Source organism: Temnothorax nylanderi, unplaced genomic scaffold (genome assembly GCF_030848795.1).
Source record: "Temnothorax nylanderi isolate EJ_2023f unplaced genomic scaffold, tnyl_v1.0 TNYL_tig0060_pilon, whole genome shotgun sequence".
Classification (NCBI taxonomy): Eukaryota; Metazoa; Arthropoda; class Insecta; order Hymenoptera; family Formicidae; genus Temnothorax; species Temnothorax nylanderi.
In genome coordinates, this window is record NW_027249122.1 from 299,713 (window position 1) to 318,328 (window position 18,616).

General features: G+C 49.6%; 4 protein-coding genes across 6 annotated transcripts in view; all 4 read left to right on the forward strand.

Moving 5' to 3' along the window:
• LOC139773293 (uncharacterized) overlaps positions 1-10,552 on the forward strand; it is a 174,814-nt gene extending 164,262 nt beyond the window's left edge. For all 3 annotated transcript variants that reach the window (XM_071707649.1, XM_071707650.1, XM_071707648.1), the window contains 2 exons: positions 6,089-6,232; positions 6,340-10,552. In XM_071707649.1, coding sequence (XP_071563750.1) covers positions 6,089-6,232; positions 6,340-6,493 — 298 coding nt within the window. In that variant the 3' untranslated portion in view covers positions 6,494-10,552. The remainder of the gene's footprint in view (positions 1-6,088; positions 6,233-6,339) is intronic.
• Positions 10,553-14,518: 3,966 nt separating this feature from the next.
• On the forward strand, positions 14,519-16,279 carry LOC139773311 (tRNA:m(4)X modification enzyme TRM13 homolog). The gene is made up of 5 exons (XM_071707697.1): positions 14,519-14,770; positions 14,859-15,055; positions 15,121-15,306; positions 15,425-15,664; positions 15,747-16,279. The coding sequence occupies exons 1-5, from the start codon at positions 14,604-14,606 to the stop codon at positions 16,190-16,192; spliced, it is 1,236 nt and encodes a 411-aa protein (XP_071563798.1). The 5' UTR covers positions 14,519-14,603; the 3' UTR covers positions 16,193-16,279.
• A 131-nt stretch (positions 16,280-16,410) lies between these two features.
• On the forward strand, positions 16,411-17,522 carry Wrm1 (wurmchen 1). The gene is made up of 3 exons (XM_071707708.1): positions 16,411-16,644; positions 16,967-17,192; positions 17,323-17,522. Exons 2-3 carry the CDS (start codon positions 17,003-17,005, stop codon positions 17,520-17,522), a joined length of 390 nt encoding a protein of 129 aa, XP_071563809.1. The 5' UTR covers positions 16,411-16,644; positions 16,967-17,002.
• A 381-nt stretch (positions 17,523-17,903) lies between these two features.
• Positions 17,904-18,607, forward strand: Wrm2 (wurmchen 2). Its single transcript, XM_071707711.1, has one exon. The coding sequence runs from the start codon at positions 17,912-17,914 to the stop codon at positions 18,089-18,091; it is 180 nt and encodes a 59-aa protein (XP_071563812.1). The 5' UTR covers positions 17,904-17,911; the 3' UTR covers positions 18,092-18,607.
• Positions 18,608-18,616: the final 9 nt, after the last annotated feature.

The window sequence follows — 18,616 nt, forward strand, 5'->3', positions numbered from 1 at the left end:
GGTCGGCCGGCGCTCTCACACCTGCGTGCGAGAGCAGCGGTCCCGCTTTACCTGCCTCTGCGATTCAAAAGAAGTCCTTTCTGTGTCGTCACTCCTCGACCCTCCCCCGCTGGGTCCCCGGCCCTGCCTGGCAGCACCTTTTTCCCCTCCCTTGTCTTCCCCGCGTCTCTCGCGCGCTCCCCGTCATTTCCCCGGTTTTTCTTTTCACTTCGCTCTCCCTCTTCTTCCCCTGGCCTTCCTTTCCGCGCTCCCTTTTTTTCCGGGCACGTCGTTATCTACTCGTTTAACTCCACCGCTCGTGGTCTACCTCGAATCAAGTATCACGTGCACCTAATGGCGCGGATTTAAAACGCGCCGCGCGGTCAAAGAACGGCGGGGCCCGAGCCTGGCGAGGGGAGAATCATCGGCAGCCGGTCATTGGCTATTTAATGCCATTTTGGTATTTTTATATACTCACGCATACTTTAGCATACATCTAATTTACATTTAGATATAATATGGTAATGCATCCGTTAATTACATCTGCGGTTATCGTATTAATTTTATTAAAAGAATTTTCGGTCCTTTGACGGCAGCGCCCGACTACGCTCCCTGTATCACACCGCCGAAGACGAGAGGGAAGGAGAACGGCGATTTTACGTTTTGCCCTAAATGAAAACCCGAGATATCGCCGCAACATGGATACTTATACGTATTTATTATGTATCCAGCAGCATGTACGCGTGCATTTGTGTTAACGCACACGCACGTGCATACAGTATTTCACGACTGATCGACGGCTCTGCCGCGCAACTCGCTTGTCACGGGGGGGGGGGGGGGAGGGGTGGCTCGCGCGGAAGGGAAACGGAGTACGCCGTGATGGATAAACGGGGCAGGGCGGGGGTTGGCGTCGTTGGCGATGGAGGTTAGACCAGGAAACAAAGCGCGCAATCGGAACGTTAATTACATTAAAATGAATCGGAGATCGGGCTGATCGAAATTGTCTTGCGTCGGCGCCGGACGATCGCAACAGCAAATGCGGAATCCAATTTTCCAAGTTAGATCACGATAGACCGCAATATCTCTCACCGCTGAAGAAAACATTCCTCTAAACGTCTAAACGGATCTTCTTCCGAATCGAATCGAGACGCCTCGACCCAGATTCGCGGTACGGACACGACGAAATTCGGCGAATGTCTTTTATCATTTTACCTCCGTCGTTCGCAATCGTTCCGCGTATCGCTTCTCTTTTTAATTTAGGGATAATCGCGCATCGTGAATTAACTTACAGTCTCGCTGGTTCGATCTCGACGCGCGTTCGTTTCCGTCGCTACCATCGTCGTTCAATATCTCAGACAGCTTCTAATACGGGCGCCGCGCCGCGCGTTGTTCGCCATATACTTCCAAATTGCGCACGGCGGCTAATAGGAATTTTGATTGACCAAATTAAATAGTTATCGAAGGAGATCCGCGTGTTTTTATTTGGCTTCTTTTTTCTTTCTTCCTCGCATCGATTAACTTTATTAGGAGCCCGCTCGTTTGTGGAACATTAAAGGTGGGATGGGAGGAGGACAAAAAGGAAGAGGGTGGACGAGTCCTCGCGCGGCGGCGGCGTGCGAGCGGATTGCGGGAGGATGGGGGGGGGAGGATAGCGAGATCGAGGTGAGGGGGAGAAGGGAGCCCGGGTGGAGGATGGGGTGAAAGGAAGTTCACCGAGGCAATTTGTTGTTAAGTCGGAACTCATTTTCTAGAACCCACACCCGACTAATGCCGCGACTGGGCCTGCAGGCCACCTCATTACCAGACCTAGTCAATTTCAATTTAATTTGCCAGTCGGCTGTTTCGCGGAAGGCAGGGTGTACGTGCGCGCGTGTGTGTATGGGAGAGGGAGAGGGAGGGACGGAAAGAGTGGCGACCGCATAGCTTTTTAATTAAACTGGAAACCGAGGCCGCGCGATTAATCATTATTATCTAGAAAAATTAAAGCTAGCAGCGGGAGAATATGTTTCGCCCGTTGTGTGCATATGCCCACCGCGCGCGCGTTACGCGGCAGATTTTGTGCTGCTCGTGCGAGAAGCTGACCTGCATCCGTGTTTATTATGTCGCACAAAATGTCCCGAGAAAAGGCAACAACCTTCAACCTACACCTTTGTACAAGTACCTGCACATGTGTGATCTGGCAAAAAAAAAAATCGGTATAGTTTTTTTACAATTCGTCGAGTACTCGCGTTCGTCGCTGCTCTGTTAAGGTCGTTGGGAGATCCGAAACGATACAGCGGAGATCCTGGCCAGATCGGATAATTGCGTAAACGCACGGTTTGCCTACGAGGGACGACAATTTCCGTCTTCCATCGACGACGACCGTCAAAGAGGTTCGCGCGCGTAGTGAACGACGCGTTCAAGACGCGGATGAAATTGAAGGCGCCCACAAAGGCTCGGGTCCTCGCCACGCCAGTCCGAAATTTGGATTTTTTAATCGCACAAAGCGCTAATGAATCCATTTAGTCTCGCGAGGGGGGGGGGCGGCCCGCTCGACCCTCGCTCGATACAGGGATCTTGGATAAACGGACAAACGAACCAAATAATTACGCTAATTAAAGCCGCCCAATTTGTGCTTTAGACAATTAAAGTGCCGAGGGTAAGGTAGTCTAACTCATTAACAGGCGGGGGTCGGCCACATACACACTGGCGCGCTCCCCGTGTGTGAATACATCGTTTCGGCGTACGCGCACCCGCACGTCCTTGTGTGTCTCTCTCTCTTATTCCCTCTTGTTAGCGGCGGAGTGTACGCGCTGCTGTGTGCGGCAAAGGGGCACGCATAATGAGCGAGGGTGCCTGGGTGAGAGGGCGATCCGTAGAGCGGAGGGCGCACTTGCTCGCGAATCTTTCGAAATCGAGGGTTACGTTATTTTATAAGTTGTCGCGATATAACATAGAATCGCGGAGAAAAATTCGTACTGTACTGCAATCAAATCGTATTGTGAGGTTTACATAAATTTCATCTTGTGCCCGTTTCACAGATCAATTCTGAATTTATTAATTGCGGGAGATCTCGTCCGTCGTTCGGATCGAATTGCCGCATGCTGCTTGGAATTGCGAAACGCGCACACGCGTGACACGCGCCTTTAGAGACGCTTGTTAGAGCGGGCAAGATTGACACGTCGGTCGCAATTAAAACGCAAGGGAGCTCGTGCTCGCGCGCGGCAAATTGCGTATCAAGTTGGAGGAGTCGGACAAGGAAGGCGAGGCACTCGTATTATCATTGGTGAAATCAACTAATTAGAAATTGCGTAGACCGCTCGTTAAAGATCGCCCCGCCGACCGTAATCGCCAATTACTCTCTTAGTGCGGACTGCAGTGAACTTCGCTCATTAAAATTATTAAACGCCGCGGGCGACGACGACGGGGCCTCGGCCCAGCGTTTGACGTTTCTACACACAGCGCGGCGCATTGTTGGATCGCCAAATTTTTGCGATCCACCCGTGGGAGATTATGAAATATAAATTACAGATCGTATTTTTCACGGCGGATTCTTTAACGAGTCCGGTTTTCCTCCGGAGATCGTACGTAATAGAACGTAAATTGTGCCGTACGGATAAAACAGGTACAGGAAGTAATTAACTATATACTCACAATTAAAATATATTTGGTTGTAAATTTTTAAGTACACGCATGTACGGCCCCCGTGCGAGTGAGATAAATCTTGGCGCAATCAATGTTTTATCAAAGATATATAGAGATTGTTATTATATATTAGTCGGCCGTGTGCGGCGCGGCGCGCGCGATAATATCGCATCATAACAGACGGTGTTCGTTGTCATTCATCACCGGCGTCGAACCGTTATTCGCTAGTTACTTTCGATCAATTACTCCACCAGCAGAGCACGTATGCCTCACTCAGCCTATTAGGACGGAACACTCGGATATCTAATTTAATACAGACGCTCTGATTACCGTGAAGATGTATACAAATGCCGAGATGACAAAAAAATTCTACCGCCGCGCCGGCATTTAATTAACCGCTCGACTATCACGTTGCTGCGATCAATATAGTCGTCATCAAATATATCTAAACTATTAATGAGCCCGAGCAAGGGGCTCGTTTCAAGTAACGATAATTAAGTAAAATAACGAATAATTTGCGCGCTCTGTTTGACATTTTTTATGACTGTCATAAATAAGCTCCATGGATAATCGAAAATTCTTGCTTGTCATCAGCTTTCCAGAATGGTCACGTAAAACACGCGTGAATAATGATACTGGTAATGGCGTCGGACGATTAAGAGGCCAGAACGAGAGAGAGAAAGAGAAAGATAGAGGGGGGAGGAGAGGAGGAGGAGAAAGGAGAAGCAGATTTTATGGCTGATCCTCGATCATCAGCTGTATAATTCCTTCTATCCGTTCTAGCTGATTGACTTGGCCGTCGGCCTCTAATTAGCAATTATGGAGAAATCGAAAATGCGATTCGGTCGAGCGGGGCGCACGCATTTCTCCGCTCATTAGTCCGCCAAGTATTCGGCCCGGAAGTAGATATTATACGGCCGAATTGATAAAGATCGCGGCCGCAATTAAAATCTACCACTTCGATTTATTTACGAGACACCTGACGCGAAACTCGCCGAGGAAACCACCTTTGATTAGGATTTCGCCCACGTGCGAGACGATATATAACGTCTCACGTAAGGCGCGAGAGTTTTAATCAATGGTTAATTGGTTTGAAGAAAATTGAATTAATATATAAATACGTGATGGAATAACGTCGCAGTTTCTGAACAATCGTTTTTATATTCGCATATATAAATATAGATAAACGAGACGCGCCTTATGGTCGATCAGCGTATTTAATAATGCGTGAAACACCGTGTATACGACACACTTTGCTTTCTCGAACCGCGTCGGTTTACGCACGAGAAAGTAACGCTGCGCCCGAAGAGAGTCTCGCGCGTTTCAAAATTTGTGCATTATCATTTTCTTGTCGCGGGGAGTAGGCAAAATCGACCGACGCGCTAGGTTTGTTTGCATCCCTATATTTCAACAGAATTTATCAGCTGAACGCGCATTTATAATTGAACCGTTGCAAACGATTGAAGACAAACCGCAAAAAAATGAAAATAAAAAGGAATGAAAGAAAGAACAAAAAGCGGGGAAAAATGAAAGAGAGAGAGGGGGAGAGGGAGAGAATAAAAAGGGAAAGATTGAAACGTCATTCGTGGGAGCAATCATCGAGATACTGGCCGCGCGATCAGCTGTGGATCCCGGGCAGATAAATTAGCAATTTAATTATAGAACTGTCAGCCGGTAATTAAATTAATAACGAGAAACCTCAAATCCAATCCGCTCCGTCGTCGTAACAGCCTTATGCGCGCTCTCGGAGTAAAATCCGACGCAGACATCGATATGTCGGCTATATCGCGCGTTTCAAAAGTCGATTTAATTAAATATTCCATTAGCGTTAAATGCGAAGTTCGATTTTGACAGTGGCACGTATGCCGCGCGACCTCGCCTCGGCGAGCGGCTAGATAGCTCGAGATAGATCGTTAGACTCGGCGAGTCTTTCCCGAGTTTCGATTCGATGCGGGATTTTCAGGTTCGATTCTTGAAGTCGCGGCTGTGAGAAGGATGGTCGAGTGCGTGTGCGATGTACCCGTACGTCGGATGCGTCTCCCTCGCGGAGAGGAGCTCCTTACGCCGCGCCGTGTCGGCGCGTTGGAGAGAGAGACGTGAAATCGTGGCGCTCACCTCGAATCCCCGTCCGACATACCTACGTATCGTTACGTAGCTAATTGCTGCATAAACAGTCGACTTTACGAGCCAACGGGTATACGGCTGACAACCGCTTCGCAAACATTTAACTGCCATTAACGCAGGATACGAGCGCGCATCGCGGCGTCGCGTCGCATCGCGCGGCACGAGACGCGCCGGTATTGAAACTCGATGCGTGTCCAAAACCGCGAACGAAATTGTTGAAAAATAATCGCGGGCTTGATGCCGTAATCAGACATCTGGCGCGGACGTTCTCGGAAACGCTCTCCTCGCGGATAACGATTCCGGATGGACACGTCGCGACCTTGAACCGAGTCTTAATCGGACATTTCTTTTATTATTGCAGATTGTTCGGCAGCAGCGGCGTCTGTTCGAGTTGCAACAACGCGATACCCGCGAACGAGTTGGTCATGAGAGCCGGCGACGCGGTGTTTCACCTGAAATGCTTCAGCTGCAATAAGTGCGGCGGTCAGCTCGTCTCCGGCGACAGGTGAGTCCTCCGTTTGTGAATTTCATCCTTCTTATCTTACGTTCGGGCAACCTTCACCCGGCCCGGCGAGAAAGCCTTTACGTGACACGTGTCTCTCACAATTTCAGATATTACTTAGTGTCGGGCACGCCGGTTTGCGAATCCGACTGGCACAAGATCGTGAAATCGACGAGCGTCGCGGCAGCGGCAGGCGCGGCCGGAAACAGCGGTGCGCCCGTTAGGAAAGGTAAGGTCGGCAGGCCTCGAAGGAGCCGCGAATGAGGCGGCAACCCGGTCGGTCGCCCGAAAAAGGTCCAACCCTCTCCGCAGCCGACGCCCCCCGTCGTACCTTCGCCTCAGGTAGACGTAGTGGACGTCGCCGTCGGGGTGGATCCCTATTCGCCGCCTCCGCCGGGTCATCAGCACTATCATCAGTATCACCATCACCACCATCACCAGATGGCACTCGTGCATCCGGGTCTGGCGGCTCAGCAATCGCACCTCCAGGCGGCCAGCTATCAAGACTGGTCGTCCTGGGCTCAGGATACCTGCGATTAGACTCGCTGCCCGCCGCAACAGGACCGTATCCCAAAGGACAGCGCGATGAAGAACGAGCCTACCTAATTTATCTAGCGTCGCGAGCCCAGACCCCTCAGAGGAATCACAAAGAGGGGAGAAGGGCTAGCGTAGTGTCCCTTGGGAACCGCCATCGGCGACTCTACGAGTCGGAGTGTCTATCGTGATATTGACGTGTTTGAACTTGCCGTGGTAGCCGAATGTCTCCCAACATGCGGTGCCGCGATGTTGAACATAATTGAACTGGCCGCGAATATCGAGCGTCTCTGCGTTCTGACGGTGTTGACGTGTCGAGTGCGTCCGAACTTGCCGCGGATGCTGGAAATCTCTGAACGTCTTTGAACTTGGTTAATTCAGAACCGCAAATACCTCTGGAATGACAAAGTGACAAAACTCGAGCAAGAGTTTGCACGCAAGAGTTTTCGCATTAATATTGACACATTGATGTTGTGAATATCGAAAGCATCCTTAAGTTAATTCAGCAATTTGGATCCTACTCTTCGTCAGAAGATAGCGTCCAAATTTTCGATCAGAAATGTTGATCACATTTGCGACAAGTTGAGACGGCACTCGACACCGCATTGCAGAAGCACTTTTGCCACGAGTCCGCCGGTCTTCTTAATAATTATCTTTGCTCAATTGTAAAGAATCGAAGAAAGTTTAAGATACGACCCATCGTGCATCTACCATCAGCCGCAATAGTAACGTCAGTTCTCTTCTTTAAAACCTTTTGCAGTCGTCGTATTGCAATTACCTTGACAGAAGATGTGAAATGTAGAATTCGTTTACACCTACGACTGGCGCAACTTGCAACAGGCGTTCGCACGTTTGCAAAATATGGAAATAATTCTTCCCGTCGATGTCACTCTCAAGATCATTACCAAATTATTTTCCGATGTCCGAAATATTTGCGTTATTCTATTTCATTTTATGATTAGGGAGATTATCTCAATTCTCGTTACAATTTTAGTCGCTTCTAAGTTTCCGCGAGCACGCTCCGTCGATTCTTGGTTGTCGCCACTTGGGAGACAACACGCGTCTTCGTCGCGTGCTAAATTCGACACGTGCGATCAACGAGGATCTAATCGCGCGAGAAAGACAGACGGCAATCGAAAGGGGAAGGAAAGAGAGGAAAGGAGAGAAAGAGAGATAATTCGACGAGAGATCGAACGCGAAACGACGGCGGGGCGCGCAGTTCTGGACCCTTAGAAAATTATTTTTCTTTCAAAATCACCGTTCTCCTGTCGATCCGCCGCCGCGCTTCGTAAACTCATTAGGCGGCCCTTGTTCCCGCCATCGTTAATTGAGTGTCGAGGTGAGACGAACGACACGGAATTATCATTCGAATCCTTCTTGTTAGTTATCCGCGCCTGCTCGCTTCTCTCCTCCCTTTCTTTCCCTTCCCTTCCTTCATTTCGCTCGCATTTTCGCTCTCCCTCTTCCTTTCTTGAAAATTTATCATATTTGAAACAGCATAATCAATTAAGTCTAATACGCACAAAACGAAATCCTTCTTCCACTGCAGCAGTGTCGGTACAATTGGATAAAATTTTAGCGTAATCATAAGTACATTACGATTCGCTAAATTTCATGTAAGGTACAAAAGTAATCGGTGTCGTTCTCGAGGAGAGAACAGAGCTCAATTATCCCGAGAAATATCTCTTTCTCTCTCTCCCTCTTTTTCTTTCGTTCAGCGAAGTCTACGTTACGCATTGTTTGTTAAAGTTGATCGATACAGGATTGTCTGCGGAAACCGTTGTTTGCCAGTAACAACGTTACAATAAGTCTAACTTTCGATCGAAAGAGCATCGATCCTTCGACGAGATTTAACTTAACGAATTTCCTCTTTGTCGCAGTTCTTAAATTCTCGACGTTCGTCAAGCATTTCCGAAGAGTAATCGCGTGCTGCACCGAAGAGTACGCGGACGACACCCGTTGCGCACATACGCTAAGTGACGTAACTCGCGGCGAGCAAGAAATGACATTGGCGTGCAACGTGCTCGAAGCTCAAAGTACAACGGATTCAGAGGCGGGAATAAGTTTCGGCGCGAGATGTGTATCATAGGAGCAAAGTCGCCCTGTTACTCGTATCATTCGTCAAATACTCTCATTTTAAATGATGATTCGCGAGATCGCGCGCGTTTGCGCGTGCACCGTAACGATCTCCGATCGAGCGTCGTTCGCACTTGGAAATCTTCAGTATCGTTGTGTCACAGTTGGTGCGTGAGCGGATCATGCCGCGGGTATCACGGAAATTGGGCAAATACGACGCTGAAGAGTCATGGTAGTGCAAACGGCTTGATATTAAGGATTCGGAATCTGATAAGTCGCGCTCGAAGAACAATCAGAGTCGACGCCGCCAAGAATCGCAATCGATTTCATGACTCTGCGACGACGCCGACGGAGACGGTGAAGAGCGGCGTATATAGACGTGTACATGTAGATTGGGCAGGAAGTTGCGCCGACGGATTATGTCAAGGATGCACAAACTCTTATTTCGGCATCGGCTCGGACATAGGGGGCAATGGCGCTTGCCATCACAGATCTTGTACCAGACGCACGAACGAGATAAATAGTGATTCGCGATGAGTCTTAATTTTTATTTTTACTCCATTTTATTACATATCTCGGACATATAAATTAGAAAATTTCTATTAATCGGACAACTTGTATATTCGAACATGTATAATCGGGGAGCAAATTTACTCAGCTCGCTTGAATTTCCTTTCGTTTGCCACGTGCGCGTGTCGGATTGGGGTTTGTGCAGTCGTTGGCTCGTGTAATTTAATCTTGTATATAGGGTACATTTTGTATATTGTTAAAAGTTTGTGTGATATAAATGGTTATGTATTTACTATCGAGCGCGAACGGCGAACGGGGCACCCGCGCGTTTATTCCACGGGCGATCGGCCGATACGCGACGTGCCATGGTTTTCCGTGGTCCTGCACCGCCGAGTGCGGTCGCGCAGCGACGTTTTCCGTCGTAACGTCGTAACGACGGAACACGCTCTACGCTCGCTCCTTACGAATCTCGGTTTCGGCATCTATCCGAAGTTTCGTCGATTAATCGAATTAAATCTCGTCTCGAATGTACATAACGTTAAATTCTGTATCGTTTACCGTTCCTCGTCCGTTTTCTTTTTTTATTCTTTCGCTCATTTGACGGTTCGTCAGCACGCGTTCTCGCGAAGTCGAGCAGACGCGGCGTCTCGTCGCCAAACGGCTCTGCGACCGAGAACGATTGCTGAGAGCCCCGTCGCGCGACTCGCTCGTCCGAATTGCGCGACGAGAAGCAACCTTTCAAGGACAGCGCCGCGCCGTCGCAAAACTCGCGTACGGAGCGCGTGATCGCGTCACGGGATCTCGGGCAATCGTGAATCGAATTGTGACGCGCGGCGTCGCGCGCTGCGTACCGCACTCGGCACGCACTTAGCGGGCCCGGAAACGATCGCGCGAGGAGCACGGAAAGTCTCCCCCCCCCCTCCGCCCCACGCCCCACGCCCCATGCCCCGCGCCCGCCCCATCCCGCCCGGCCGAGTGGCACGCGCGCGGACCGCGACGACCCGGTCCCGCGCGCGTCTCTATAGTTAATTTTGTTATTTCATTAATCTCGGACTTCTTCGTAATCGGGACCCGACATCTGTATGTGGTTTCGCGGCCTCTTGTAAAATACAATTACACCCATGGAACACACACGCGCATACACACAATCGTACGCGAACACGATTTATTAATTAATAAAAAAAATCACAAGTTTTTAGAAAACTGGAGGAAACCCCTCACCTGTGGTTGGTGTCATTCATTTACCCGGTACTCTGCCGCAATCCCAGATTTTCTTTCAGGATTGTATTCAACGAAGGCGACTACTTATCGAGCAACGTAAAATTCTCATTACACTCGTGACTGCGGGGTAAGGAGAGAAGGGAGGAGCAGCCGGTTGATTCGGTTAGCGTTAAGCGAGTTAAGCGGGAGGGAAAATCGATCACGAAACCATTATTCCTTACCGCCCGCTCCCAAGTGGCTGAATTAATTCGAATGATTCGAATGTTTCGTTTCGGCGCGAGGCCGGTTTTCAGCCAACTTCACGGCGACGAGCGCGCTCCTGCTCTCGCGCGCGCGCGAACGAACGAGCGAGCAAGCGAGCGACTCGACATTCTCCAGTCGGATAGGTATTTAACGGACGTACACGTGTCCGACCATATTGCGTTTGTGTCGTTCGATAAATAGGTGGCTAAGCAACTCCAACGGAAACCCGTGTTAATTAACGTTGAGTTTCAGGACTGATTTACGTGGCGTCTAATTAGCGGGCCTGCCGGCGACGTAGTAGGCATTTTGATTGGCCGCGCCGCGAATAGAACGCGGCCCGATTGGCCTTGCCGGCGTGTCGTATCGATTGTTTTCGTTTCTTCTCCTCCTCCTCCCCCTCCTCCCCGTTCCTCTCGTTTCTCTTTTTGTTTCTTCTTAAAAACAAAGGAATAGATGCGCCAAAGCGCGCTCCCGAAACGAGAAATGCTTCCAGACTGCGATGCAACGAACGATCATGAACGGGAAGGCGATTTCGTATAACATCGCGAATCTTATTTCTAACAATCAGTATACAGTTTAGGACTTGAAAAAAAAAATAAAAGAAAAGCGTTTCGACATTATTCGCTTTTCTCAGCGTTCAAAGATGCCGATTTTTCTCGTTAATTCGAATTGTTACCATTTTCCTTTCGCAACCGACTAGCGTGACTGCAAGACGGTTCGTCACGCGAAAGTGAAAGAGTGGGAAATCTCTCTTCTCTCGCTAATTAAACCGCTCGCGTCGCGCGTCCTAATCTTTTATATATGCCGACTGTCTCGCGAGCGTATCATTTAAATCCGAGGTCAAACGGGCGCGGTTACCGTCGTGCATCCCGCGCGCACTTGTACACGCGTACTGTTAATTATGAGCGTGTGTCACTGACGTAATCAGTTAACGTTCTTTCGGAGAATGCCTTCTCTTTCCTTTTTCTCCGCGCGGATCGAGAACGCGCGCGCGATTAACGCGAGAACGCTAACGATACCTTTTGACGCGTCCGTCGCGAAAATTCGATAGACGCTAATTACGATTCCCCGAGACACAATACTTTAGATAATACGACTGACAGTCGCGATCTTGAATACGATCGCGAATACGGCGCGGCGCGGCGGCGCGATGCATTTTGAAACGTCAAGCGTGTGCAGTTTCTTGAAGTTTTGCGGCAATTAACAGTCGACGGCGAATAACAAACTGAATTTAATTAATTGCATAACTGCGAGCGGAGGCGGTCCCCTCTCCCCCCCCCCCGCGCCGTCTCCCCCGTTTCCGCCGGTACCTCCGCCCAACCCCCCCACACTTCTAATCGAAGCGGGGTACATATTGTTGCACCCGTTGCGCTCTGCCCCTCATCAGCCCCACCGGCAATTAATTATAGCATTCCAGGTTAGCCCGGGAATTAATTACGTCCAGAAGTTGGACGCTGGCGAGGGGATCGTTAGAAATCGTCCTTCGTTAGAGTTAGGCGGGCACGGGTCCAGGTAATTATTGATGGCCTCCTATCAGGTCGCTCGTTGTCCCGATAACGCGCGAATCGAATTTAGAGGGAATCTTGGGGGAGGGGAGGGATACCGATACTTCAGACTATTTTTAGAGAAACTATGACAAATGTTGATTACGCGAGCGCGCTGCTCTGGGATGTCCTTTCGCAACTCTCGTCGACGTGATACTGGAGCTTTGTTCGTTCGAGACAATTTTCCTACCTTGTTAAATATTAATAAAGGATGAAATTTAAACTAATACCTTGAGTTAGATAACATTTTGTTATTTTTAATTACACGTGTTGAAATTTATTATTTTAACACAAAATAGTAGTAATTATTTTAAATCCATTGGTGTAGTTAAAGACATATATGTTGTGTAGGAGCAGTGGCGATCTACGGGAATGGTTAAAAATGACTCGAATTGAGTATAATTTGACCCTACAAATTTAAACAGGATAATCTCGCGCGAAATGAAGATCGGCGAGTGCAGAATCGCGATACGCGAGACGCGAACGAGACGATCAGCTCCTTCGCGACAAACAAAATCCGCGCCTCGTTGTTGGGCGCCTCGGAGCAGTCGGAGCTCGGTTGATGACGACCACTTGTTCATCTACTCCTTAATCCCTTCTGCTTGTTAACACCGCGCTATACGCTCCGCCGGCGGGACGTTGCCGGGGAGACAAAAAGGGATCGTTAGCGCTCGCGGCCGTGTAAATACGGGCATACGTGTTTCGAAGCGGAGTGCGGCCCGCCGCCGCGCCGTCCGAGTATTTCGGACGGCGTCTAACTAATCCGATGTAGAGTTTTCAAAACGCGAATTCTGCCGTCCTGAGAGAGACGATAATCGGGGAACGCGAATAGGGTTTCACCGTTAGCGGCGCGGTGCCAATCCCTATGGCTTTCGAGACACCTGCATCGCGAAATCATCGATAATCAGCTATTCGCGAGCAACAGGTTTAAAGGTTTAAAGAATAGATTTAAATTTAAACACACCGACGCCGACGTTCCCGTCGGTTAAACGCGTTAACGGACGTGCGACGCGACGTGCCACGTCATTATACGATGACATTACGCGAATTGCACGGGCCCGGACGCCCGGCCCCGTCGAATTTCTTTCTCGCGGTGTATGGCGTATATCCGCGTGACGGACGACGCGGGCGGGGTGGAAAAATAAAAGGAAAAGGGGAAAGAGGGGGGGGGAGGGTGAAGGATCCGGGGAGACAGACGAGGGGTTGCGCGCGCGAGGGTGGATCGGTTGACACACTGGCGAGGCAATTATTATTGTGAGTGGTTGGCGACGCGGGACTCCGATGATATTTTATTTAAGAAACAATCGGGTAATAGCTCGCTTCAAGAGGATAGATAACGCGAGCGCGAGACGGCCAGAGAGGCCGAATCCCGACCGGGGAAAAGTTGCGGCGGGATAGAGAGAACGAGCTACGAGAAAAGGGAATTACGGTGGACGAGCGAGGGGGGTCGGGCGGGGCGGGCGGCAGAAAGATGAGGGGAGGCAAAAGGTGAACTTTGAGACGGGCTTGGTATCGGGGTATAAGCTCTACATTAGCGAATTACCCGCGTGCGGCTCGCTCGCTCGCTCGCTCGCTCGCTCGCGCGCGCGCGCGCGCCCGCCCGCCCGCGGGTCCCTTGGCGGCGAACGATAAATATACCAGGGCAATCCGGAAATATTGTTCGAAGGATTCGGGGAAAATCCGTAGAAAAGAAAAATCCGGGAAACCGGCGACCCCCGAGGGGAAGAGTTAAGACTTGACCGTGGCCAGATTCGTAGCCTCGACTCGAAGAGGAGGCTCGAATCTCGAGAGGATCGGTTTTGAGTTCTCGATTGCGTTCAAGGACAAACGGGGTCTCAAGGGGGGGGGGGGGCACTGAGACGTCTCACGATTGCGACAATCGCTACCCAGCTATTCGTTTCATCCTTTTTGCGCTCTCGTCGCGAGTCGCGAGTGCGACGACTGCGAAGTGCGACGGCTCGAGCCTCGAGGGCTCGCGATATCGGGAATATCGGGATCCGCGATGACCGCGATTTTGAGATCCGTGCGGATACATAAATAATCGCGTCTGCAGCGCCCTCGTTAGGAACGCCGGTGGAGCTAATCCCGATTTGCTTGGGCAGAAAAGTGAATAGTGGCGCTCATCTAGCGGCGGACGGGTAGAAATATCGAATTCATACGTCACTCCGCGCCAGACTGGCAATTCTAACCTGCGACGATCCCCTCCGAGCGCAAAGTGTCCGAGAATATTTTCGTAAGTGAGGGATATGGCAGACGGCAATCACTGCACGTACTTCGTCGAGCGCAAGAAGCGGTTCTGCCGCATGACGGTGCGGGAGGGCCGGCGGTACTGCGGCGAGCATCAGCGGGACGTCGCCGGCCCCGGCCCCGACGCCGGGGACGAGAGAGTGCCGTGTCCGTTGGATCCCACCCAGCAAGTATTCATTAAAACTGAGATCGTGTTGTACATTCTAAGCGGAAGTTAGTCTAGCGTGGTATCGACGCATTTTTTTGCCCTCCAGCACGTGTTATCGTTCAAAGCTGACGAGGCACCTGGGCGTGTGCAACGCCAAGCGGAGGCTGGACGCGCGGCCCGCCTTCGTGGTCGAGGGAGCGAATTTGGACGCGGAGACTATCGCCGCGCCGCCGCGCGTGCCCCTGTCGCAGCTCGACGAGTCCGTCGTGGGGACGGTGATAAGGAAGATTCATGCCGCCTATGGTACAATTGAATTTAAAAATCCCTTCCGCTTTCGTGTCTCTCTCTCTCTGACATGTCCCTTTCAGAAAAGCTGCCAGAGTTTTCTCGAACGATTCTGAGGCACGACGTGCTCGAGGACAAATTGAGCGACGAGACCTGCGGCAGGAACGTCAGAAAGCACTTGCTCCAAAATGCATCTCTGCTGGGACATCTGGAGCAAGCCGGTCTCGTGCGAGACGACACTTGCTTCGTCGAATTCGGGGCTGGAAAAGGTACATTTCGGTTATGACAGCATTCTTTGATTTGGATGATTTTTATTTCTGTCTCTCGAACAATTTGTTATAAGTTGCACTGCGACAAAAATACTAAATGAAATCGTACTTTAAACAGCTCAGTTAACATACTGGTTGGGGCAGATTATAAAGAACAAGTCAAACTCTTGCATCTTACTAGTCGATCGTTCCAGTCACCGACACAAAAGCGACAATAAGCTTAGAAGGGAGGGGAGTCGCCTCGTAATAAAAAGGATACGCGTCGATATCGCCGATCTGCAGTTGAACCAAATCGCGGAGATCCAGCCGATCAAGTACAAGGTCGGCATAGCGAAGCATCTCTGTGGCACGGCCACTGGTACACTCATTTCACTCCTGAGCTAAAGCTCCATTTTTGTTTTATGTCATACATCGACGCTTATAATGATACGCTTTTTTAGACTTGACGATACGTTGTTTGGTGAAGTCGATGAACGGCGAACCTAAGGTCGACGTACGCGGCCTGATCGTCGCGTTTTGCTGCCATCACAAATGCGAGTACTCTTCATACGTGGGCCGGGAGTACCTGCGACAATGCGGCTTTACCGCGGACGAGTTTCCCGTTCTGTGCAGCATAGTCAGTTGGGCGACCTGCGGCTCTCGACCTGCGGCTTTAAAGAGCGACGTTAACTCGCCACGTCATCTCCCGGCACAGGAGATCGCTGGCCAGTCCTCGAGGTCGGACGAACGCGAGAGTATCGGGCGTAAAGCTAAAACGTTGCTGAATTGGGGTCGCCTGGTCTTTCTGGAGAGCGCGGGATTTCAGGCCGAGCTGCTTTACTACACCTCCCCTGACGTCTCATTGGAAAACATGTGCATCGTGGCTACGCGAGAACGTTCATTGTGACTAGAAATACATTCTATTTATCGTTAATCTGCGCTCCAGTTGACTCCAGAATCATTCTTGCTGCCAATAAATATGTTTCTACATAAATTCATATTTCAAATTCGTCGACGCGAAGCTATTACTGTCCGTCGATTCCTGCTATTCGATTTGCCGCTTCGGTATGGTCAACTTCGAACTTATCGGCCTTGAGTTTAGCGACTTTACGCGACGGCGAGACGAAGCAGTACGCAAGTCAGAAATAATTCTCCCCCCACTCAACGGGATGCCCCGCCCAATACGAGTGATCTAACGCCGTTCAAACATTCCGATTCCGGAGTACGTTCGATGCGGACTCGGTCCGACAACCTGTTTCTTTTCTTGTCGCCCAGCTTCCGCGATACCGCTATATCGCCGAGGGAAACTGACGTCGACGACGCGAAGAAAGGAGAGAGAAAACAAGAAACGCCATCGAGGTATGTATAGTGTACCATGCACAGTAGGACGCGCGTGATTACCGTTGAATTCGTGCGTACGTATGCGCACCTGCTTTCCGTGACCTACTATATCGATACCCATTTTTATCTGCCCGCGCGTATTTGTACGTGCCGTAGTAAAGATAGCGATAACGATAGCCGCGATTCATCGATCGGCGTACGCGGCGTAAACTGTGTGTACACACATCCTGTGTAGCACGCCATGCCACGCCACGCCACGCCACGCCAAGCCACGCCTGGTAGCTTGCGACATTCTTACCGCGCTAACAGGACTCCCCCGTCTCTCTTTTTTTTCTTTCAGAGAGCGAGCGAGTTACGAGACCGTTAACGTTGTGACATGTCCATTCTAGACGAGCGCGAGGAGTACCTGAAGAATCCGTACTTCAAGGGGCACGAATACGGCGACTTTACGCCATTCTATGTCACAATCGCTTTCTGCTCTGTCCTAGGCGGAGTTCTGTTTATTCTCAACATCGTGTTCTGCTGGTGCTCGCGGCACCGTGAATACTGGCAGAATCGCCACACCGGTGAGTCGGATATCTCCCACCCGTCTGCACCTGCGGAGACTCATTAACGTAGCTTCTTCCTGCGGGCGCGCGCGACTGATACAGTTTCTCTTTTTATTTTTTAATAGAGTATTGTCCTATTGGGATTTAGGCAATAGGTGGATCCAGCCTCTATGGACCGTGTTGCCGCACAAAACGCCGCCGCTTGACCTCAGCGAGTTAGAGCCCGGTCGCATCAAGTATCCTCAAGTGAGGCACGAGATTGTTCAGTATCACGATCCGGAGTCTCAGGGTCCCACGCCGCAGCCGCAGGAGTACATGGAGATGCAAAAGCGCGAGAGTGAGATCTAAAGCTGACAGCACCAACTTAGCGAGCAGTGTTGAACAACAGTAGTAACGCCCACGCTTAAGGATACGCTCAAAGTCAAGAGTTTAATTGAGCCCAATAGAGTCTAATTAGCCCTTTGCACTCAGCTAATTGCATTGTAAAGCCTCTAACTTGGCTACCGTAACGCTGAAACTCTCACCACCAACATCGTTTTCGTAGGCACACTGCCCTGCTCTTACGTATATTAAGAATAATTTTTATTTTTTTTTTACAAGATAATTTATACAATCAAAAAAATTTGATTTAGACATCATAGCGACTTGCTCCGCAAGTTGTTTCGATAACTGCACGCGACACCAGTTGCAAATAGGCGATAATCTCAAGCAGCAGAATTCCTAAAAGATTCCTTACTATGGGCTTGCACGTTTTCTGGCCTGCCACGGCCTGCCTGACTCTCTTCGTAGTTTGCGTTATAATCGTGCTGCTGAAGTACGGCACGCGTCTCTGCCACTTACGACACGAGCCGTTGCCGTCCGATCAGGAATGGGAGGGCAAAGCGTACTCGAGAAAACTATCTGTCTCCATGGCGTGAGAACGGATAGCACTGTCCCGAAAATGTATCCGTACATTTGTTTTCATTTAAAAAATGTAAAACTCCCGATTAGTACTTTTGCTGACGTAAGTCGAACGTAAACAACTCTTCCAAACTATTTATAATGCTTTTTTTGGCCTTTTTGGGACATCTCGTATATTGACACAATATTGCATAGACACAATGTTGGTCATGTAAGGTTGAATGATCTGACATTCCGTCCATTTATTATATATTCGTACTAATATATATTTTTTATCTATAAACATAGACACGTGTGTTTCCCTTTTCGGAAATTAGAGTGCAATTCTTAAAGAACTTTTATAAAATGGAATTAACAGCAAGACATTGTTGAAAAAGAATTACTAATTATACGTCCGTCCATTTTTGATATTTTAAAATATACTTTTATTCGAAATAATGTTTTAATATGATATCGATAATCGAGCACTTTTGTAATTTTTGTATATCGACATAAATTTTACGAATAAAAAATAAAAATATATGTCATAAAAATCTCTATCT

Excerpts from the sequence above, each read along its gene's own strand:
- LOC139773311 (XM_071707697.1), top strand. The coding sequence starts at position 14,604 with ATGGCAGACGGCAATCACTGCACGTACTTCGTCGAGCGCAAGAAGCGG. Across the intron at positions 14,771-14,858 it reads TGTCCGTTGGATCCCACCCA|CACGTGTTATCGTTCAAAGC; the intron begins GCAAGTATTCAT and ends TTTGCCCTCCAG. Across the intron at positions 15,665-15,746 it reads TCTCTGTGGCACGGCCACTG|ACTTGACGATACGTTGTTTG; the intron begins GTACACTCATTT and ends ACGCTTTTTTAG.
- Wrm1 (XM_071707708.1), top strand. The coding sequence starts at position 17,003 with ATGTCCATTCTAGACGAGCGCGAGGAGTACCTGAAGAATCCGTACTTC. Across the intron at positions 17,193-17,322 it reads CTGGCAGAATCGCCACACCG|GCAATAGGTGGATCCAGCCT; the intron begins GTGAGTCGGATA and ends ATTGGGATTTAG.
- Wrm2 (XM_071707711.1), top strand. The coding sequence starts at position 17,912 with ATGGGCTTGCACGTTTTCTGGCCTGCCACGGCCTGCCTGACTCTCTTC.